This window comes from Telmatherina bonti (genome assembly GCF_933228915.1).
Source record: "Telmatherina bonti genome assembly, chromosome: 20".
NCBI lineage: Eukaryota > Metazoa > Chordata > Actinopteri > Atheriniformes > Telmatherinidae > Telmatherina > Telmatherina bonti.
The window spans coordinates 16151771-16176208 of record NC_136618.1 but is presented as its reverse complement, the minus strand read 5'-3'; the positions used below and the strand labels follow the sequence as shown (position 1 = coordinate 16176208).

Sequence of the window (24438 nt, the reverse complement as noted above, 5' to 3'; positions counted from 1 at the left end):
TCAACATTTACCCCTGCTTTTAGAACACACACGCATCCAAACGTGCACTCTTATGATCGCCCACACAACGAGGGGGCACACACACATGCAAACTTATTTCTGCTCAACACATCTGCGTGGAGAGCTGCTGCTAGTCGGGGATTACCTCCGACGTTATTTTTGTAGGTGGTGTAGATTTCTTTTACTCGTCTGTAGCGGAAGGCCAGTTTTCTCATCCAGTCCACACCTCCCCGCACGCCTGTGGCCAGACACAGGTTGGCACTGGTAGCTGCTGCATGGAAACCATCAGCGCTGAAGTTATACGTACTAAAGCAGAGACAGAGATAGGATCTGTTAGCTGCCTTTCTCATTTCTTGCCAACTTAAGACTCCCCCTCCCTTCCCAAAAAAAAAGTGTCAGTGCTCCACCTTAGATCCTGGCCGTTATCATCAGAGGACACATCGTCGATGTGTACCTGGTCACATTCCTGAAACAAAATAAACACTTTTAGAAGTCACATATCTTTGTTTCTTTAGAAAACTTCTCACACATTCCAAGTCAATTTTCACCAGAAACACTACTTGTTTTTTCAGGAATGTGTGATTCAGCTTCTGTTTAATCACACATTCCTGAAATGATCTTTTTACTGTCAACTGAGCAGATTTAGCTGACAATCAGTCTGAAAGGACATATATGTATTTGTAGTGCTGTGTGTAACACTGCAACTACACATACCTCTACATATAAAGTAAAGAAAAGGACATAGGTTGGATAGTAGATTAAGAGTATGGGTATGTTGCTGTTTGTGCATCTTCAATTATATGTGCCCAATCCTCCATGTCTCGTTTTGGAAAGGCTGAAGGATTCTGCAGCTCTGCGCTGATTCCACCGTTACATAGTAACACAAACCAGACTTTCTGGTAAATGTAACCTACTAGAAAAATTGAACCTGATGCTAACCGCCAATGAAATTATGACCTCTGATTGCTGCTGCGCCACACACCAACACAGCCCTGGGGCCAGCCATCCAGCCGGCCGGCCAGTAAGAAAGCACAGGAGAAAGCAGACCAAAAAAAAAATCTGTTATTAGTTTTCCATTTATAGGAGAGTTCTCGTTCCTCCCCCCTCCCTCCTTTCTCTCCGCCCTGTCAGCCAGCTTGAAATGTGAGGGAGTCCTGCCTTGGCACTCAGATCAACACATTTCACATGTAGCAGAGGAAAGCTGTGCTGTCTTCTTCTTCTTCTTTTTTTTTTTTTGCTAGTGTTATTTAGTGATTTAGACAACAGGAGGTTGAGCAATAACATAGTTAAAAGCCAAAAGCCTTAAAATTCACAAGATGTTAACTTTAAATTTGTTTCAGTCAGCTGTAATCTGGTGGGAATAACAGAAAGAATATTTGATAATGCAATGATAGTTTCTCTTCTAATTTCTTTGGAAAGATGCAGGTTTTTAATGGGTCACCAAGCTGCCAAAAGTGTTAGCTTCACCTGTTAAATGTTTTGTGAGAAATAATAATTTCTCATGGAAATTGAAACTTGTGGAAGAGAATTCCTCTGGTTTTAAGTGTATAAAAAAATCCCTTCCAATTTTTTTGAGCTTTTTAATTAAGTTTCATCCGGTTGTTAAGACACCCAAACACAGAAAGGACTTCCTTGTTTTAAGTCAATCTAACTGAGGCCAAATGCTGACGTTATTACATTCCTCTCTAATGCTGGAGCAGGGTAAGGGTAAGGGCTTTGGACCGTAAACCTTTTTTATTTTACTGGTTCCCCTCTGAACAAATTTTTCATCTCCCTGGATTTGTGGGGAGAGGGAGGGAAAGGCAACGTGAGGAGAAACTCAAACCAGCTGTTCTTTAACAGAATTAAAATCTTGACCCTCAACCCCAGTTCTAATGCAGCCATTCTCTCGCCAAGCCTCTCCCAGCAAGCCCCGAGATCCAAAGAGGAAAAGACTTTGACCTCGTGACCCCTCTCCCCTCCTCTCCGGGGCTCCGGCACCCCGATAAGGGGGTGGAGGGGTGGAGAGGTGGAGATGGAGTAGAGCAATGGGTAAAAAGCTAGGAGTCTAAAGTGACCTCACATGGAGAGAGCTTGGAGTGGCGCGTTGCAGAAGATGGACTGCCAACTGACACGGGGTACAGGCAGGGGCTCGCGGCTCTGTTGGCCTAATCTGTTTCCACACACTCACTAACAGATCTTTAACAGCTGAAGAAAGCTGCAATTAGTCTCAACCTGAAAATCCGATGCCAGCAGACAATTTATCATAATCCAAAAACAATCTCCAAAACAGAGCTCGACCCAGACCTATAGGTACAATTAACTTCTTAAGTAGAGGAGGCATGTCTGTTTGTTTAGCAAAACAAAAACAACACCTCGGGTTAAGCGCCTCATAAAGTCTCCTTTCAAAGACGCCCTCCCACCCATTCCGGTGCAAGTGACTGGAATGCTTCTTTTATCCACTAATTACCTGCTGAGGAATCAGCCACAATTTGCCAACAATCAGCTCCTGCCACCTCTTTCTCTGGATTGGTACAGCACCATTCAGTTCCACTCATTTGGTATAACATCCCATAATGTAAGCTGTCTCCTTGTTCCTGTTGACAATGGCTTCCCCATGTTTGTGCTTCCCTGTAATTCGTTCCTTTTGGAAACGTGACAGCCAACATGGATCAAAACAGATATTTGAGAACGATGTTGTTCAACACGTTAATTATGGATCTACTTAAATTCCTTCAGCCAAACCAACTCAAAACACACACATATGTCTCAGTAATTAGGCCTAACTGCTGCAGTTATAACTGCAGCCTGATTATGAATGATTTTTCATGGACTCAAAGCTAATAAACACATCAAACTTCAACAAATGTAAAGCATTAAAGAGTCCAAAGGCCAAGAAAAATATCGTTTCAGTTTGAATGCCTTCTCCTTCCACTTTATGGTGTCTACATGTCTTTGTGGTTTTTTTTAATTATGTGACGATGCTAAATTACACAATAAACAGGCCTGGGGTTCCCCCAGATAGAAGTTTGTCTGTGTGTGAATGTGTGTGTGTGTGTGTGTGTGTGTGTGTGTGTGTATGTGTGAAGCAAGAGGGTTTTTGGATGAATGAGCAGACTCCAACAATTACTGTTCCCAGCTGGGGCTGGTATAAACCTCTGCACCAGCTCCCTGGGAGGACTGGGAAAGCTAATGGAGGAGGTGGCTGCGGGTAATGTTGTACAGTAACCCTTACACGTACTCATTAGGAGCCACTTCTGAGGGCCTCGTAAACACCACACAGCCATGAATGGTGTGGGTTGAAGCGGACAGAATGGAAAGAAACACAATTAGGTAGTGAATTTTACTGTTCTGTCGTTTGGAAGTTCACAAATAAACACTTGGAAGATGAATTGCCGGTAAAAGTGTATCGTAAATCATATGTAGTCATATTATACGGAAGTTGCACTTAAAGCTAGTGGAATGCTCCAAGAGAAATATGCTCTACTTTTTGTTTGCATAACTTGACAGACATAACAGACGTGACAATAGACTGTCATGGTTTCACGATGGTGGCACATGGACGAGTAGTCTGAGAATTTCTCAGAACCTTTTGAACATCTCTTTTCCACTGAATCCCCCTGTTCTCCCCTCACCAAACAAACAGTGGTCCTTCTAAAACCTACAATCACCGCTAACTCACACCAGATGTTCCTACTGTACTATGGAGTGAAGACCCTTCACCAGAAGCCATCACAATTCACCCTGTGCAAACACTGCGCATTTCTCTTCGATTCATCAGTAACACTCTTGTCTTGCACATGACTTCATTTGGCTTCTATGCAATATTTATCTGTGCAGGAAGAAAGAACAAGAAAAAAAATGCAGAAGAATTCAGGACAGAATGCTTCTGCCTCAGGATGCGTCTATCTCTGCATCGTTCACTCTCTCTTCCTCTTTCTGTCTCTGTCTTTCCCCTGGCGTGCTGAAAACCTTTCACTGGGGAGGAAGCTATCAGAGCCCTCTTTGTTCCCTCGGCATCTGTCATTAAGCAATCAGCGATGACGGCCTGAGTCTTCCTGTAGCCCTGGAAAGAGTTCGGAGTGGTGACTGCAGCAGTCAGAGGAAGGGAGAGGAAAGATGAGGCAACTCTGCAATGCATGTTTATGACCAAAACGGAGAGCACCATGTTTTGTTTTTTGTTTTTTTTTCCCTCCATGAAGGTCTAGGTCAATACCATACAATGGTCTCTACTTTTCAGATACAAGCTGTACTCCTCTTCCCCACCTCTATCATCTCTCTCAGGTGAGCTGTGGGCTCTGTCAGGGTGGGGGTGGTCAAAACTGCAGTGTGAGCGACAACAGCCATCATCACAGAATTCCTTGTGACCCTACAGGCTAATGCCATGTGAAAAAGGCTCATCCATGGTTCGCAGGTTCTCAATACTGCCACTCTATCGGCAAAGGCTGTCATCCCCAAACCCCCTGCCTCCCCCCCACCCCAGTCTGTGACCCCCAGCAACTTCCTTCTCCGTTCCCACCACAAGCATCTCTGTCTATGGGGGGGAGGAGGGGTGCAGAAGGGGGTGGGGGGGGGCTGTGATTATGTGGGGGTCAAACACAGGATGTGGGTAACAAAGGGAGAGTTCTTCAAACCCACTTCATTCCAATCCACAATCTGTGCTTGAACAGTCACGGAATTCAAACAGCAGTGCCAAACAAAGCACAGGTACAGAGAAGTCTGCTGGTTTCACAATGAAGAAAAAAAAACTGATTCAGTAGAAGCGATTCATTTGGTGCTGGACTAAGAAACAAGCTGAATTTCAAAAAAGTGGATCTTTGAAGTTCTGTCTAAAAAGTTGAGGAAAAAAATGGGAACACTTCACAGGTAGACACAAATTACTGATGTGTGATTGATGAGCTGCTGCTCATTATTTCCTATTTTTGGCATTTTACATCCAAACCGCACCTCAAGGCGAGCAACACTAAGTGCTATATCAAATCTCAGTCATTTCAGCATTTTCCCAAAGCAATGCTGCACATATCCACAGTGAAGCACTTTGTTCCTGCCAAGCAGACTGATGTTTGGACAAATCTGTGTGAGTTTCTGCTCTCGTTCTCCACAAACCATCTTGTGCAGGTGCTGCGTCCTTTATTTTTACTTTTTTTTTTTCTACATGCAGGACAAGAAATCTATTCTTAAATATCATCATTTGTCACCAGACAGAAATGCTATATGTTCCACGCACCCTCAGCCCTTATTGGTGTGTGAAGCGGCCGTGTTGGGATAGCGGGTTGAGGGTGGGGGGGTGACGTGGAGCTCTGTGGAGCAGAGACTGACAGGGTGGCTTTGAACGCTCTGCTTTCTGTCTGTAGTCCTTCCAGAACACATCAGTGGCCCTGTCTTGAGATTTGACGGAGTCATGTTGAGGAACATGACAGAGCTGCTGCATCAGTGGCCAAGCAAATGATGAAATACCCACATCAGTGTGTACAACCCTAAAAAAGTCCATCTGACAAAATATATATGAAAATATAGTTGAACTTTGTGTTTTTGAAATAATCTCTGGTTTAAAATGTCTTCCTGGTGCAGACTGGTGCTTTTATGTGTTATTAAGCTGGTATTTAGTTTGAAGGAGCCACTCAGCTGCAGAGGTAACTGATCAACAGAGTGGCTTAATTTCAATGAAAATCAAGAGTTAGCATCATGTTTCTTCTTACCAGGAATAAAATCATGGAAAAATAAACTATCTGGGAAAACATAATAAAGCTACCAGCCCTGTGGAACAACTAGGACAGGATCTGACTCTTTGCAGTGGGACATAAAACTAACAGAATGACTCTAAACTAAGAGGCTCAGGAGAACCATTTCAGCCACTAGGAAAAGGTAACCGTGCATTTCACAGCATCTCTCATTAACAGGCGGCCCCTGGGTGAGAGTGACAGAAGAGGTTTCAACCCTGAGACTGCAGGCTGGGAGCTATAAAAGCTAGTAAGTAGACATTGTTACAGGATTGCTACACAGGTATGCGTACAAGAGCGCTTTTGGATACATTCACTAGCTTTTCTAAGTTGTTTTTATTTAGGACTTTGCTCCATAATTTCAGTGCATGTGTTCAAGTGTTGCGCACAACGCGGATGCATCAGAGCGATTATTTAAAATGTTCCCACCTTTAGAGACCTCTCTCCCTGCGAGTGCTTTGCCCCCATGCCCTTTATTCTCCAGACAGGGAGGGTTGTTTTCCCATCCAAGGAGGCGGGAGACGGCAGCCCTCGTACCCCACTGAGAGGGGATCACAGGGGGCTCGGTCAGCAAGAGAGAGGCCCCAGGTTCCCACATACTGCTCAGCATTAGGGGTTTAGGCTACAGCAACACACCTATAGTAAACTCACACCTCGAGCCACAGCAGAGCTGTCAGTCTTCCCAGTGAACTCAGCCTCAGTGGGTTTCATTACACACATCACTTTAGACCATCATTTAACTTCACATGCAGCCTCATGCCACAGTCCAGGGATGAAAATGACATCCAGTTAACTGCATTTAACACATTTCAAACTGTGGGTAGTAAATCTTCTCAATAATTAGCTCACTGCATGTTTCTAAAAGATTTCGCTCAGTAACTTTTATCACCTTACGGTTATAGTGCAGCAATTAATCAGCACATCTGAATAAATACTGGCCTTTCTTTCAAAGTCTGAAATGTGATTAATCCAAGATATAAAACTAAAGATGTTTGTCCCTGCAGCTACTGAAATAAAACTTCTCTACGCTGGAAAAATTAATACTGTGGAGATCACATCAATAAGGATCATATTGCCTTGAATTACTTTCCTAATACTTCCTTCACTCAGAGCATTTTTGATGATAAAAACAGATTGTACAGTTCATACAATCCTACACTCGTCCTTTAAAGAGCTGAACGGCAAATGGTTTGTGCAAAGCGATCGATAGAGATTTGTGTGTGCGTGTGTGTGTGTGTGTTGGAAAGAGGGGAAGTCTTTTGGTGAAGCTGCAGTATTTTAGGGACCCATCTTAAAAAAGTGAATGAAAAAAGAAAGCGCTGATCCAGACAAAGGCGGGAGAGGAAAGAGGGAGAGAGAGAGAGAGAGAGAGACATAGAGAAACAGAGAGAGAGAGAGACACAAGGGTGAAACTGATCCCTGTTGACCCCTTCGGCATGCCCTCTTTCTTTTTATGACTTTCCCCCGAATCATCACTCACCAGCTCTATCAACATGGTCCAGCCTTCGCTCTCACACACACACACACACACACACACACACACACACACACACACACACACACTTTGTGTAGCGCCTCTGCTGTGGCCTTCTCAGACTGAGTGCAACATCAGACTTAAAGGACGTTTAAAGTTGCCAAAAAGCTTCACAATGCTTTAGAAAAATGAATTCTGTCATTTTATTTAAAACAAACAAACATTTTCATAAAAATTTCATTTAAAAAAAAAATTGTTTTCTAATTTTAAGAGTCCTTATTCAGTGTTCTTGTGCAGATTCTGGTAGGACATCAGTGTTGAGGCTTGGATGGAGTGCTCACACACGTTCGACCACAAACTCTGCACCTGTGTTTCTGTCTCGGGGGTCTCCCTTTATGGCTTAGACTAAATTAGATGGACCATATGCATTTCTGCACATGCTTAAATACATAACTGCTGCTGGCTGCGGTATTTATAGTGGGACTCTATTTAGCTCTATCTGAGATGGAGGACTGTAAATCAGCAGAGAGGAAACACAACTGGTTAGGCATTGCTGAGAACAGGCACTTAACACTCAGACTGGCCTGGCTTAGTTTAAGAGGGGAGATCAATATGCCTTTGAGAGAATGTCACTTCTTCCCTGGTGTGATTATTAATGACAATCGTCGCAGCATCAGCAGAGAGGGTCTTTGCGTTGGACATTTTAAAAAGCATTCCTCAGGCAGAGCACAGCCAGCTACTTCAGCCATGACAGTTCAAGCTGGGAAAAAATATATGAATCTTTTCAAGTGTCAAAACAGAATCTAATAATTTTGTAGCTGAGATAGAGCAGAAGAAACATACGTGTTGGGTTTTCAAATAATTTTATAAGTAGTCTGAGCTGCCAATTCTTCTGTAAACGGTTTCATCACACATGAAAAGAAATCAAAACACAGGACAGATGTTGAGCAAAACCACATTTAAGAAATGTCACAAACTGCCTTTTTTTTTTCCAAGTGATTGGGGCACGTTTGTTAAATAAAGCGCAGCTAGAATGGATTCTACACGGCCAGGGCATAAGGAAATATTTAACCAGCCAATTGCAGCCAATTAACTTTGATCACGATGACTGCATTTGGAATCTCAGTCATTCGTCCTGTCTGGGGGGGAGTATGAACTTTTTCTCTCTCGTCTCGCGGTTTCTTCTCCTTCTTCGGCTTGCTTCATGTAACACGGTCGAACATGGCCGTGAGTAATGAGACTTGGCAGACTGGCCGCAGATCTCTTCACACTTAAGTATCAAACAAAACATTTCCTCTCCTGTGAGGTCAGCAGAACGCAGGACACCGAGGAAAAGCAGAAGGTCAGTGGGATCAGATTCGCCAGGAGGAGGACGTTGAGAAGGAAGAGGTATGGCGAAAAATTAAAGACATAAAAACTGAACAAAATCAAAGCCAGAGAATTGGACAAAGCTTTTTTTTTTTTTTGCTTATTTCTAGGTTTGATGTGTCTGTCTGAACTAAGGAGCCTCTTCATGTATAAGAATTAAAGCCTCAAGTAAAGAACACACACAACACACACTTCCCTATTCCAATCCATTCATTCCTCTGCCCCAGGGGAAGATTTTACACTAGGTGTACATGAATCAGGGAGACAACGGGGGATTTCATGCTGTGACGAAGGGGTCTGTGGTGTAGGTGGACAGCGACACCAAGCACACGGCATGACACACAGTCAGACAGAGTAGCCACGGAAACACTAGAGCCTGACAAATTGCACTGGCTGCCATGGAAGTGGGAAGGAGGCGGAGGATGGGGTGCTGGCGGGGCTGGTGACCCAGGAGACTGACAGCGCATGTAAAATTCATGGCATCCCTTGGGCTCTGAGGTAATACGTCAGTCTCGTAGGATGATAACTGAGAGACAGACCCCATGCTACTCTGCAGTTGTTGCTGCTTTTACAAAAATCTTCAGCTCCTGTTTGAATATATGCAGACTTATGTGGCTGCTAAACTCATCACAGTCGGTTTACAAGTTATCTGCGCCTGAGTCCAAAAACAGCAAAGTAAAACACACATAAATACACTCACCTCTAAGTCGTTAAAGAATAAGTGTGTGTCAGCCAAGTTGAAGATCATTTCTTCCATCCTTAGACCTAATGATACAGATGTTGGTGGGTCCTGAAATACAAAAGTCATTCAAGCAAAAATTATGTTAGTGTGTTGGTTCAAAAAAGCACATGGAGCAGTTAATACAATGCAGTAAGGAATGATATTCACTGTGAGTGACTCAATTAACCCAAAATCCCTCTAAATTCCTCAGCAGGCCATTCCCATAAAAGAAGACTTTAGGCAGACTTGAAAGTTTCAACCTCTGTTTACGACCCTCTGAGAGGGACCAGAATAGTCATCAGAAATGCCACAGACTTGAATGAATGCAGTAAAAACTTGTCTCTTCTCAGGAAGGGTGGTCGCTTTAGAAGAGCTGGGGTCACAGCCTCATCGTAAATAGCTCATTCTCCACATACTTGTTCTGATGCATCATTTGATTGCCCTCCAGGTGATACAACACCACTCCTCCTGAAGTATCTGCGATAATTCAATAATTAACTGGGTGTTCGTTAACAGAAAGAAAAAATTATTGCCAATGCAAAATATAGCTTTAGTGAGGCCTGGATCAGAGACGACAGTAACTTCTTTTTCCCTTAAATCATAATCTCTGTCAGTAATGTGATACGTTCTGTAATGGTGATATCGTTGCACTGTCTGTAATATAATACCTCAAAAGGAGTGAACACCAATATAAATAGTTAATGAGACTATGACAATACGTGCAGTTTTCCTTTTAAGAAGGTAATGAATTGGCAAAAAGTCTTAAATGTACAACAAGTCTTGAGCAATTATGTCATTTAAATAAAAGGTAAAAGAAAATTAACTTCATACCAAATATCAGCTCAGATTTTTCTAATAAAATGACATTAAATTCTAAGTGTTTTGTTTATTTTTTATTTTAAAGCAACTTAAACTTCTCATATCATACATCTCTAATTAGCAAATTGTCTTCAGCAAGCAAAGGCTGGGGAAAGACAATAGCTGTGTGTGCAGGTCGTTTCCCTGCAGCTGGTTGAGATCTGCGTTTAAGTCAGGCCAGGCAGGACCAGGAGTAGGGATTACAGAGCTAAACCACCTAAAGACACACCTGAGCTTTCCGCTGATTAGCTGTCACACCCCACAATGCTTATGTTTTCACTAAAATGACAGAGAGCAAACCACACAAGTAGCACTCAATCCCCATCTCGAGGCCTTTTTCTTCCTTCTAACCTCCCAGTCTGAATCAATCTTTCAGTAAGAATTCATCGAAAACAATTAGCTTCCTGCATCAATGGGCTACCACCTCCTTCTTCTCCACCTCCGCTGCTGTTGGGTGAATTAGCGTTACGGTCCGGTTTGGTGGGAAAAAGGCAGTCCTCTCTGGCACCAGTGAATCCTTTCCAATTAAATCTAAACAATCAGTCAGTGAGGGAGTTAAGAATACAAGCAGGCCAGAAGGCCAAAGTGCTGCTGCTGTCATTGCTCCCGTACCACCTGTCCTTAGATGTCAGTGCCTCCAGGGAGGGGGCGCCAAGCCACCCCTTCCCTTCCACCCAGAGCCCCTCAGCAATAACACACCCACCAACGCACACATCTCCACCAGCTTTAAGCTCCAGCTCTAGCCAGCCCAATGGCAGCACAGCTGGCCTCAGCCATCAGCTTTATGGGGGCGAGCTGCCTTGATGCCAATTAAAAGGGCTGATTAGAACAGCAGTGTTTTTATGTGTGTATGAGGGAGGGAAAAAAAAGAGTTAGAGAGTGAGTGGGGGGTCAGAGTAAGTGAGAGAAAGTGTGGATGTACGTTCACTCAGATACACATCTATTTACAGTAAGCTTAGAGCAGTGGGGAAGAAAAACTGCTTTGTAACTTTTTTTTGTTTATTCCACTAATATAAAGGATACATGACTGACAGATGGGAGTTGAAGCAGAAGAGAAAGAGTGGCTGATGCGGTGGAGGGGGATGTTGGTCAGCTTCACTTTCTTTTCTGAGGTAGTTTACACATCAGCAGTTCTGATAAGCTTTTATGTTGTGTGTTCTGTGTTTGCTGCAAGCCAACATGCCTCCTCTTTATAATGTTGCTTAAATATGATAATGTCAGCAGGTTGGGGGCATGACAGAGGGAGAAACATCCGTGTAGAGGGACCACAATAAGCAGAGGAGGAGAAAAACAGGGAATAAAAGAGAAAACAGAGAGTGAGAGGGACTCTAGTGGCTGTCACATCCTATATGAGCGCTGATGGAACGGGCCCTTATGGAGTCAGGAGTGTTTCCTGTTTCAGAGGAGCACATTGGAGAACCGTATGGGTAATTGCGTGTGTTTTCACATGTGTGTGTGCGTTTGGTGTGAGAGCCCCTCATCATTGAGCCACAGCTCTCTAAGCCTTAGGTCTCTCTTTACCCAGCATGCAGGGCTCAGAATAAAGTAAATAAACAGTGGAGGGTCGCAGGGCAGCCCTCCTTCACCCCAGAAACAAAACACTGCCCCCATCAAACACCCCCTCATACCAGAACAAAGGCCCAGAGCATGGGCCACAGACGCTAAGCTCTCTGACATATGAGGAGCAATATGTCATTTTTTGACTTGAGAAGCAGACAAGTCCACAGCCAAAACAACTGCTGCTCATCAACAAGACAAGATTAATTCTGAATTCATTTACCACAGTCATTAATTACTTTTAACTGTTGTTTTCCAGGATGGAAGATGTATTTTGAAAGCTGCACGAAGAATACCATGAGAATAGGATTCTACCGTATTTCCCAAAATGTTTGTTTACAAAGTTTAAATTTAGAGAAGCAATTTACATGAAAAAACAAATAGCAAAGCCTGGAAAAGTAAACTCCTCATCTTTGGAGCATACATGGTGACATGGGATAGAAAATGACCTCCTACAATCATAACAAATATGTTCATATATATATATATATATATATATATATATATATATATATATATATATATATATATATATATATATATGTATAAATTCATCTCCTAACTAAGGTTCAGGTTCAGGAGAACCTTTGTGTTCTACAATGACTATCGCATTTAGTGAACTCTGCCTCTTGGCGGGGTCTCTGGGGAGATCCCTGCCTGAAAAGGATGGATTGAGAAGCACTTAATTAAACTAACAATGTGGCATTTCTGAAGGAGAAAGGAACACTCAAGATGTGTCAATAGACAGCCAGAGTGCAACTGTTGTGAACCCCTACAGCCGAGCCCCAAGCAGCCATGCATAGCTCCAACAGCTGCAAAGAGCAGTCAAATACTTGCCAGGCCTCATTGGACCTATTAAAAAAAGAAACAATTATCTGTACATCGAGTTCTGCTCTGTCCTCCCACTATGGACTTAGAGCAAAGTGAAATCTATCCTTTGTTCAATGGCCATTACTCCACGCTGATCCTCAGTCTGTCCTTTTAATATTTATGCGTTTTGGTGATAAAGTGCACTGCTGCCACAGTCTGATGTCACTCACCCGTCCATATCTGTTGGCATAAGAACCCGTAAGCAAGGAATGGAAAACGATGATTGTTTCATCCAGGTCCCAGATGAAAACTCGCTGGAGAGATGGGAGCAGAGGCGGGAGGGGGAATAGAAACAAAGAAAAACAGAGAGAAAAGAAGCAAAATCAATGGTGCACTCTGTCGGGCTGCAAGGTGATCCTGCTGGTCAATAGGCCAGGAGCGTGTATTTGCGTGCCACAGGGACCAGGATCCATTTGCTTGGGCTGGTCACCGCAACACTTCTCTCATCACCCCACTACACACATTCCACCCCATGCCCTTTACATTAGAGTGATCAATAGTGACAAACTAATTAACTAGATATGTTAACATGCCATGATGTCAGTGCTATAATGGCTGCTATTATCCTCATTCAAATTAATACTATATTAATTAAGAGATGAGGAGTGTGTTTTGACATGTGGTCTCTATCAGTGTGAGTGAAGCTATCATTATTTCTCACAGCTTGGGAGCAGCTTTCAAGCACTAAAGTATGTATTCAGTTCACTTCAGAGATTTATTTACATACATGATTGTTTATTTACAAGTTCCACATGAGAACGTTATATATAATATGTGTTACTGATGAGTCATATATTCCCCCATCCATCAAAAATGCATTAATAGTTAAATTAATCAAGTGTTAAAGAATTAATGCCCATCAAGCATTTAAGTTGGTGTGGCAGCCATATAGTAAGTGGATTAGTGTCCATGGGCTTCAGACAGGGCGAGGCTGTCTGTCGCCAAGGTAGCGGGCTCACCCTACCTCAAGGTCAGAGTCAGGCGGCGGTGATGGGTTGTTGTTCCTTCTTCCACGGCCACGTGACTTTCCATCCGAGGCCCGGCGCAATCGATCCGAATCTGAATCTTTAATGGGGGTTGATGGACTGTGGATGGTACTGTACTCTCCTGAAAGGAAGGAAAGAGGGAGGAAGGGGAGTATAAAAAGAGTGTATCGAAGATGAGCTATTATTTGCTTTTAGAAAAGATGTCTGATTGACCATTTGTCTTGCTGCAGGACGGACGGCATCCTGCATTAGACATTATTCAGAGGAAAAATTATTAAGGATAGCAGATAACAAACGTATCATAAATCAGTTGCAGAACAGAGAAGCAATTTTCCTCGCTGCTGATTTAATAAATAAGAGGTAACGGAGAGATAGCTGACATGACATTGCAGACATGTCATTTATCTTGACTTGGGTGCCTGTATAAAATTATGTTAAATTAAAGTTAGCTGTTTTGGTTGTTTGATGATAATTTCAAAAGCAGTCATAAAATTTTGACTGACTTATAAAGATACAATCTCAATTGCCGGTTAATGGATTAATGCCACATGAATTTACCACAAATTCTACATCTGATTCCAGTTTAGGCTCTTTTTCTTGCTTGCCACACTAACGTTCACGGGGTATACAGGGCTAAAACTGTCTTGTGCTTGTGCTGTGCAGGTAAAGATTTTTTATATACAGCTCATGTGCAGTTTGTTAGATCAGCTTCTGCGTGGGGAAGTTTAACAGTGGTTAAAAGCTCCTGATATTCAAGTTACATGGTGGTGTGATTCTTACCTGCAGGGTTGTCTGTGAGAGCCTGGCTGGTGATGCCGGCAGGTGGCTCCTGGAGGGTGTAGGTGGTGGTGGTGGAAGGCGTGCTGGGGCTGGTGTTGTTACTTGTCATGTAGGGTGAAGTGTAGGGTGAGCTGTTGTAATACTGAGCATACTGACCCTGGCCAAAGCCTGGATAACTGGGGTAGTCCTGTGGAGAAAGACCAAGTATGGTAATTGGAATGAGGTTTGTTACATCTGGATTAAGATATGGCAAATGTGAAAGGGGAGATTTTGATCAAAAAGGCAGAGGCAGAAGAAGACAAGTAGGTGGTTTGGCAGAGTAATCTGAGATATGCCCTGCATCAGTGTTGCTACTTTACAGTGCAGATTCCAAAAAATAAATGCAACCACATGTCTTTTCTGTCCTACATCTGGACGATCATCAGCCTTTTTTCTTTCTCCTTTTTCTCTGTGGCATAATACAGATGTGTTCAAGGAGGTACAATAGATAATCCTGTACAAAGCTTCTGACATTGTGAGTGATTTATGCTGCATGTATCACAGATGAAATCTAACATACTGAGTATGCATGTTTCTTAAATATGTCCAGGTTCAAAAATTCTTTGAGATGAACTTGTAGCTGCTACCAGATCAGAGACAGTAAGATATATATATATATATATATATATATATATATATATATATATATATATATATATATATATCTTACTGTCTCTGATCTGGTAGCAGCTACAAGTTCATCTCAAAGAATTTATATATATATATATATATATATATATATATATATATATATATATATATATATATATATATATATATATGTGTAGTTGTATAAAGTATACAGCTACCTGTTGTGTGCTGTTAAAGCCAGTTGAGTTTGTCAGGGAATTGTTTCCTCCATACAATCCTGAAGTTGTTGTGAAAGTACCACCTTTGAAGATGAGAATGACAGAAATATGTTAAATTTGCAACAGTTCAATGACAAAATCTAAGTGACACAAAATGTTAGGGGGACAGAGAAAAAGATCAGTCTGTTTTAAACCAACTGTTTGAGGTGAACAGGGTGAGGCCTCAGGGAGCGCTTTTAACAGTGGCCTTATCTTTTCCCTTCTTCCTTCCTTATCAGTGATTGAATCAGGCCTGATGAATGATGGGGTGGGAAGTGTGTGTGTGTGTGTGTATATGTGTGTGTGTTTGTGTGTGTTTGTGTGTGTGTGTGTGTGTGTGTGTGTGTGTGTGTGGGGGGGGGGGGGGGGGGGGGGGGGGGGGCAAAATTAGAACCTCTTTTCAAGCCCGCACAATGTGAGAAACACAGGGGACCTTTGTGTGATAGCTACTGAAGAGTGTCTTGGGGTGAAGGGGATGGAAATGGTGGATGCATTGGGACCATGGATGATGGGGGTAATGTGTGTGCGTTTGTGTATTGAAGTGACATTGAGATGTTTATAAGAGAGAGGTTAAGTTTGGAATAAATGGCACTGGGAGGGTTTGTTGCTGAAATCCAGTTCTAATGAATATGTATGTTGTTCTTTTCACTGACTCAAAGGATGGTCCTCCTGGGTAATTAAATCATTCAAAAGGGCTGATAGCATCTAATGGCTTAATAATACACAAGCAATGAGTTATAGGAGAGAAAAGCTGCATCAGCCCTCTGGAGGACTAACCTCTCTTCTGTGGCGGTCCTATAATGTCAAGTCAGAGAGCAGCAAAAAACTTATGTTTAACATAACCAAAGGTGTACAATGAAGAGTGTAAAAAGTTTAAATGCTACTGATACACCCTTTATTTAGGCTTATAGGTTCTTCTTCAGGCGCTTTATAAGGTTATGTTGGCTACTATGTCGTTGTCTAAATTAGTTGTTAATAAATGCAATGTATCATACATACAACAGCAAATTACAGATAATTACTTTGTAATAAGCATATGAACATACTTATGTATGCCGATATAAATAAATAATCATATGGACAATATATTATAAAAAAGGACTGAAGTAAAGTCAATTTTTGTCTGTTTTCTTTCTAAGAAATAGAGTTTTGAATTTCAAGGATTTTATACAGTTCTTCCAACCTTTACGGGATTTTATTATTAATATTTATCCACACAAATACAAGCAAGAATAGGCATGCAGCCATAAGGGTTATAAACTGGAACTGTAAACATCTTATCAGCATCTCTCATCCCTCCACACCCAAAAAGGCACCCAACAAAAACTACACCAAAAAAAGAAGGCAGGAGATTACTGTTCTTAAATGAGGGCATAATTACACTGTTATTGTCAGAGACAAACAGAGAGAGTTCCTTTCATCCTCTGGTCTCTGGTCCCATTCAGGAGGACCCTCCCACACCGTGACAAACGTGAAGCAGCTTCCAGAAAGGGGGGAATAATTGGGGTAGTTTGTGTGTGCATAGAAGGGCATGAAAGGTATGACAGACAACATGGAAAAGGGAAGACAGTGTAGTGTTTGGCCTTGTCAGTTAGTCATGTATTCAGCTAAGCGATTGTAATAAAAAATAAAAACATGATTATAAGGATCCATTCAAAATTTACTTATGTAATGTCTGTATGTCAAGAAATGATTGACTCAGCATTTTCCATGTTTTTCACCCCGGCCTTTGCTGACAATTTTTACTGGAACAGTTCTCTTTCTTTGTTTTGTATAATGTTTCAAGGCCACCACAGGGATTTACCAAACTTTTGTGCTCCACAGAAAGTTCAACATCAAGTGAAAGTGCAACGGAACAATAAGACAAGAGACAAGGAGAAGTAAGGCAGCAAAGGACAACAAATTAGCCTAATGCACAGTTCAAACAGTCATAAAAGTTCTCACTGGCAGCGTTTGAGGTTGTTCTGTGGAGAACAAGGAGCCACATAAAAGCTGAGGGGACCCCTGCTTGCCCAGTGAGAATGAGCCCATGCTGTTGGGAGAGGTGGTGCTGGTTATAGTAGGGGGAGAAATGGGGTTGTGTTTGGGGTGGAGGGAGTCCTGTAGTTCCCCGGGGGGCATGTTTTCTCTCCCTCCCCCTGTCCTGCTCCAGTTAGTTCACTCACTCAAGACCAGACATCATCCCTCCCTCCTCTCCTCCTTCCCTTCTGCCTTCTGGCTCCACAATTGGAAGTCCATTTGCTCTGCTTGATCAGTCCCCTTGCCATGGGCTATGTCTATCATCAGTGCACAATATTTGTAGCAGAAGTTTGTATGCCCCACTTGGGAATAGGCTATCAAGTCCAGATGGGGCTCTACTTTTTAAAAAAAAAAAAAGGCAAGAAAGCTTCAGCTTCTTCAGATCGCACTGCCATTAGGACAGAATGCTGGAATCCAATTATTCACCTAATTAGCATCTGCTCAGTTTCACCATCACTGTAAAGTCTTCTGCTCCTCAAACACATCTCAGGTTGTAGCCTTTTTTTCCCTCTGACAATTAGTGAGATGCCTCCAATAAAATATTACAGCAGATTGCCAAAAATGCCTTGGTCTCCTTTAGTATTCATTGCCACAACTTAAGCGCACAAAAAAAAACCTCCATTGGATCAGACATGAAAGCAAGGAGCAAAAACATTAATTTAATTGTCCTCTATCTTGACAGCTGGCCACAGACTGGTTGCAGGGACACCGACAGAGATTGGAGTATCAGATGTGGAAAAGGAGTCTTTGGTTGGGACACCCAGGCCTGAGGCACATCGCCTAGGCAGATCAATAGGCCAGAAAGAGTAATGATGATGATGTGGCGGAAGGCCAGAGCCACAGTTAAGAGAACCCAGTGCCAGAAAAGTGGTCAATCTGTCATCTAACATGGCTGTCAATTACTAACACACTTAATGCTAACATGGGGCATGTGATAGCCAGCGATAGCAGGAGGTAGTGAGGTACATACTGAGATAGATGGAAGAAAAGAGAAAGACAGAGTAAGAGCATAGTACTTAGAAGATGAATGGCCACATAATGCTGTCATCGTGAATTAAACCACTAAAGGCTGGGCAGAAGCTTGTACTTTCTGCATCAAATACTCTCCCTCTCTTTCCTCTTCTTTCTCTTTCTGCCTACTTTCAGGTGCTCAGAAGGGTTCTGCAAATATCTGACTGTGGCCAACTGTATTTGGTTAAGAGGCGTGGAAAAGCGGCTTTCCCGAGCAACATCTGCTGCAGAGCTGGCATTATTTATTGTTAAATGCTCTGGAGACTTTATAGCAACATGTGGAGATATTTCAACTGTCACACTTCAGATTTTACTGGAGAAAACACAAAGACTGAGCTCGCTGCTCAGCAACTTCCTGCATAGTTCAGGTGAGGCTTTTGTCGTGTGTAGAAACACTACGATGAGCATAAGGTGAGATCAATATTCAAAGTGACTTGGTGACTGAACAAAGGAGGAAAGAAGGGGGAGAGCAGGGTGCAAAAACTCGACTTTATCGGTTTCAAGGCCATAAATCTCTATAGCCCCAGTGCTTAAACTAATACAAATATGATCACAGGGAGAAAAAAAACAAAGGCTGGGGAGCAACATGGCTGGTGCCTCCTAAGTGCCTGCCATTTTTCCATCTGTGTTGATTCTTTTAAGAGGAGAAGAGAGGGAGGCAGTCGTGGCTGCACATAACACCACTGGGATGCAACCATTGTCTGGGGTGAGGATAAGGGCTGCATCTTGATTCAGTCTGGCTCTGTATGCTATTAAATCAAGAACAGAGGGCCATTTATTTAATCCTTTTTAAAAACACTACAATAAACCTTATTTGGTTGGCTTACCAGAAGATGAATGTTTTGACAAAGGACGAAAACAGATACACGGAGAAATGGAACGAACTGGAAAAACACATAATAAAGAGGAAAAACAGCCACCATATTTTAAGACTGCTGGTGAAACAAAACCGGCTTTGTCGTTCTGTAAACCTGTCATAATGATAACCATTTGGTTGACTCTGTTTTTACACCAAGCAGAACGCAAGCTTCCTCATGCATTGAGGAAAAGATAAGATTTCACAAAGATGTCCTCACCCTGCATCTGGTAACTATAGGGAGCCTGTCCTGTTTGTGGTGTGGTGAAGCCGGAGCTGTAGCTCAGGAAACCCGTCTGTCCCGGGGATTGGGACTGGCTCAGACCTCCCTCCGTCTTTATGCCTGCCCACAATGGACCTAAATCAGTTAGTGACACCAGATCGGTTTGATGCACAGACAACAGTCAACACAGGTTTAAATTACACTGGACACAGCAAGGGGACCACGCCTCTGTCTGTTAGGATAACACACTAATCACAGAGGATGAGCAGTGATTATCTGAAAAGTGATTTTTATTATCCTCAGTTGTTTAGAAATATTATCTCCACTGAGTTGTATCATACGAGGAGTTTACGTCTTGGCTGTAAAACCACAGCCATGTTTGGACTATAGTTATTTGAATTAGTGACAACAACAATAACAACTAGAAATACTATCATTTAGGTCATGAGTAAAAAAAAAGATGAACAAGTGATAAATTATTTTGCTTGTGTTTGTGAGCAACACTGAACAGTGCCTTGGCTGAATCTCTGCAGTTTCTATGCAACAGTAGATTTGCAGGACTCTTATTCAAATAAACTTAGTAAATTCCTCCACATATTACAGAGTTTTCTGGCGTGAAAACATTCTAAAGACTTTGGACAAATAAAGCCATGTTACTCTGTGCAACCTCTTGCATTGCCAGAGGAAACCCGTTTCTGTTTTCAGATTTATATCACTAATCTTTCTGATCTATCTGAACAGCTTTACAAGCAAATTCGTCTTTATTCCATTGACTCAGAATATACAAGCACTAAACAACAACTCAGCATCTCTGCTGCTCTTGGTTCACAGCAGGACTTGTGGGAACATGGTTTGGAATGAGCAGGGTCTTTTGTCCTGACCTTCAGCAAGGAAAAATATTTATTTATTGTTTTATGCATGTTCATAACTTGCAGAATTCTGAGTTATTTGAGATAGAGGGGGGTGAATAGTGTGATATGACTGAATCTTACCATAAGCTGGGATGCCATAGGGCTGGCCAGGCTGGGGGTAGCTAGCATAAGCTGCGGCCTGCTGCATTCCTGTGGTGTACTGCGTCTGTCCATACGCAGCCATGTTTTGGGAAGAAGGGGTAGGGAGAATATGCGGATATGTTCTGCTATTTGAGAAAAGAAACAAAAAACCAAAGTGAGAAAGGAGAGAGAGGAAGAAGCACGACCAAGTTTTTACCCCAAAATCACTAATACCGACTTTGCTATCTGACAAATTCCTTCTGATTGTGCTACTTCATTCTAAACAGCCAAGCCATAAAGACAGATAGCATCACATACCTCATATATATATAGAGAGAAAGAACAATAAATGGCAAAAGACATTTTTGGAAGATAATAATTACAACAGATTTCAGAGAGCACAAGCTGCAGACATGCACACAAACAAAGCCGGTCAGAAAGCCCCGATCTAGCAGAAGGATCTAATTAAATATCCAAATGAGGCTGGATGATGCTTATTTTTTTTATATAGAAAAATAAAAGAAACCTTACTTGGAAGGGTAAATCTGTGGAGAGAACTGGTGAGTTTGTCTTGGACTGAAGCCACTGGTTCCAATAGCTGAGGAGAGTTAAAAAGAAAAGAGGCAAGCACATATTTAAATATTAAGAAATAAGGTAAATATTATGTTTTCCTAAAAGAACTTCTGGATCCCAAGGAAAGAGTAATTACATTGCACAGCTTTATTTATTGTGGTAAAGTTGTTTAAGTTTCAAAAGCGGAGAGCAATAACGAAGCAAAATAATCAGGTAAGAACATCAGGTTCTTCTCCTGACCTGATAATTTCTAAGAGCCACTGATGTAAACGCACGACGGTCTGAATCTCAGCCGGTGGCTTCATGTCTTCAGCCTTTTGAAGCCACAATCACATTATATGTGAAAACCCTGACGGCAGGTAGAGTGCTACTCTGTAATCATTGGAACACTAAGCTGCACAGTGCTCTTTACTTTTTCTAATTCAACCAGATCCAACTGTTTCCAATATGCATGCATACTTGTTATAAAATTTTGTATACATACATAAACAAATACCCATTTAGAAAATATGAATGCACATTTTATACTATTCTATTTAAGGTTTTTTTAAATAATAATATTATAAATTCTGAATAAAATAAAAAGAATATGTACTTAATCATGAATACCACAAAAAAATAAATAAATAAATAAATAAAAAAAATCCAGCCTGCAAGACATCATCTAACAAATACTGACTGCATTGGACAAAAACATTACATACATCTTAACTTGCATGTAGATTATGCACAATTAATTTCAAATCACATTATGTATCTGCAAAGAAATAAATCAGAATATGCTAAAACTGACTAAAACAATATGGAATAAAGTGTATGCTTAGTTAATAAAGAAGCAATCCAAGTTTTCATATTTAACTGTAGTGGTATGGCACGGTTTTGAAACATCTGTCTAATTGGTTGTGACATGTAAAATGAGGGATTTGGTTGCGGAGGAGTGCTAACTGTATGAAACCGTATGCCATAACCCCTTACACACGTTATTAATACTGAACACTTTTCCCACATCAGCAGCACCTGCCACTGGACAAAACTTTCTCCTCTGAACAGAGCTTTGGGTTTCCCCATGGAGGATATGGGATATAAGATTACTAAATTTCATTAATATTGTCAGAGACAAAAGTCGTGCAGTGATTTATGTACTTCTGGCGTTAAGTATCAAGTACTTAGTTAAATAGTTGAGAAAATACAGGAAAATTAGCAGCAAGTTAATATCATGCACAGTTGGATGTGCCGCTTTTAATAAATGCTTCTAGAAAATGTAACATGCTGCTGCAGCTTGAGACCACTAAGAATGGAAAAAAAGAAATAGGGGAAAAAATTATTACGTTAGTAAAAAAACTGTTTAATAATTTCTACAATGCTCGTTATACTCTGCAGCCATGGCTTTATTTAGCCGTGTTTATGTATGTGTGTGTGTGTGTGTGTGTGTGTGTGTGTGTGTGTGTGTGTGTCTGATGTTTCCTTTCTGAAAGGAAGGTGTGAAAACCCCGGCTCTGACAGGGTGATAGGGTAACAGCCTGCAGAGGGCGAGGGCCACTGGGACACCATGTCACTCCACTGGACAGACAGCCTCAGAACATTACAGGTTATAATTTACCCCTCACTGACATGGGAACCAACACAATGAGCAGATACACACACACACGCACACACACACACACACACACACACACACACACACACACACACATACACACACACACACACACACACACACACACACACACACACACACACACACACACACATACACACGGGTGTAAGCAAGCCCAGCAAATAAATGTGCTGACAAAGTTAAGGTAGAGTTTGTTTTCCTTCGTAGGCCGTTTTCAGGTGCTGAGGCCGAGCTTATCAGTCACCCATCTTTAGGCTCATCTCATCATCTTTTTGATTCTGCAGTTCAGTGTGTGTGTAGGAGAAAGTGTGTGTGTGTGAGTGTGTGAAGCAGTTAGGCACATGAGAGGACACACTAACTGGCCTTCTCCTCTCACCTGATCCTGAGAAGCTGTCTAGAGAGGTGTCTGCTACTGAGGAGGTGATTTCACTGCTGCTCATTGGCTCTGTTTTCACTGCAAACAAAGGATAAATAAAAAGAAAACCAAAATTAATATCAAGCAAAACAAATGAGGAAAAAAGCAGACTCACTACTTGTTAGCTACATCTAAACTTAAGCATTTTCAAAATGTATGTAAAAAAATAAAACAAGTGAAGGTGGAGAAGAGTGAGCAGTCTATTTACGGACAAAGTACAAACATTTCACTACTTTTTTAATCATTTAGATAATCTCCTTAAACATGTATTTTATTTCATCCTATTTTTCTTTTTATTAAAATGTATCTAATAACAGAGATTAATGTAATCTATTTTACTCCAATTTATTTGTTCTCTCTTTAAACATTTAAATCATATAAAGTGACATTTGATTCAATACAAACCTAAAACTGAATTAAATTTAACATTATCATTTCAATGAAATAATAATTGACTGGATTTTTATTATTAAAATGTAGAACAACAACAACGAAAAAGAGAACCCGGCTAAGATGTGCAAGTACAATTGAAATGACAAGGAAATATGTGGTGTATAAAAGCTTTTAAAGACTGTACCAAATACTGTTTGACTCCACTATACACCCCCGGTAATAGATTTGCAAAGACAATTTCACAGCTATCTGACAGCTCAGGAATCTCTGAAATCAATCCATTTCACTTCAGGCAGGCAGAAAGAAGCTTTTTTTTTCTTCTTTTCTTTTTTGGCAAAGCAAATTGACAATGTGGGCAAGGAAGTCATGCTCAGTGGAATCCCTCATGGTTGAAGAAGCCATTTGCTGTCATGTTTAACATGTTTCTGCTATGCTTGCTTAATGCAGAATTACATGTTGATGAGGGGTAATACTTTAGAACAACACAGGGATAAAAATATAGTGGGGAAGTGCATGCATAAACTAGCACACACTCAGGTCACATAGCACACAATAGCCACTGTATTCAGGAGAACAGCATGGAAGATCTGAATGAAAACAAAATGCTCAGTATGCAAGTTCGCGATCTGACCAGTCAATAACAATGAATTCAACCAGTTGGTGTCAAACCATGCTTAAAAGAAAATAACACAAATAAAATAAATATCAAAGAGCTTTTTAATGAAAGGCACAATAATTGAGGCAGTTTTGGGATGTTGCAGTTGTTAAACTATATCTGAAGGAGGTTTCAAAGAACCCAAATTACTTAGGGGTGAAGTAGCTGTGTAAAAAAAAAAAATAAAAAAAAAGTTCAACTACAAAGTTTGCTTTTATTTGGGTTCAGGGAAAACGCCAAGTATTGTCCTTTCATTGTGTCACTAGAAGTAGACAAACCTGCAGTGGACTGTGAGTTAGAACCTAACAACCAGTCTGCAGTGGTAAGCATTGTGATGTTATCACCTATGGGAAAGAAAGAATGGCAAAGGGAGATGTGACAGTCTGCATCATGACTACGGGGCTCTGTGCTGTGAACACTGAGCAGATAATAAACCACGAGCTCCGAGTAAAGGTGAAGCCAAAGATTACACAAGAAGGGGTG

The 24438-nt window shown here is 41.5% G+C and overlaps 1 protein-coding gene across 8 annotated transcripts in view; it reads right to left on the bottom strand.

Moving 5' to 3' along the window:
• Positions 1-24438, bottom strand: part of eya1 (EYA transcriptional coactivator and phosphatase 1) — a 64642-nt gene that overhangs the window by 5855 nt on the left and 34349 nt on the right. For 3 of the 8 annotated variants that reach the window (XM_079259697.1, XM_079259700.1, XM_079259701.1), the window contains 12 exons: positions 24234-24299; positions 22869-22946; positions 20833-20899; positions 20302-20447; positions 19307-19444; positions 15162-15244; positions 14314-14500; positions 13512-13654; positions 12718-12801; positions 9242-9331; positions 408-466; positions 146-306 (listed from right to left, as the gene is read on the bottom strand). In XM_079259697.1, coding sequence (XP_079115823.1) covers positions 146-306; positions 408-466; positions 9242-9331; positions 12718-12801; positions 13512-13654; positions 14314-14500; positions 15162-15244; positions 19307-19444; positions 20302-20447; positions 20833-20899; positions 22869-22946; positions 24234-24299 — 1302 coding nt within the window. The remainder of the gene's footprint in view (positions 1-145; positions 307-407; positions 467-9241; positions 9332-12717; positions 12802-13511; positions 13655-14313; positions 14501-15161; positions 15245-19306; positions 19445-20301; positions 20448-20832; positions 20900-22868; positions 22947-24233; positions 24300-24438) is intronic. The other 5 variants (XM_079259699.1, XM_079259698.1, XM_079259702.1 and 2 more) reach the window with 5 other exon arrangements.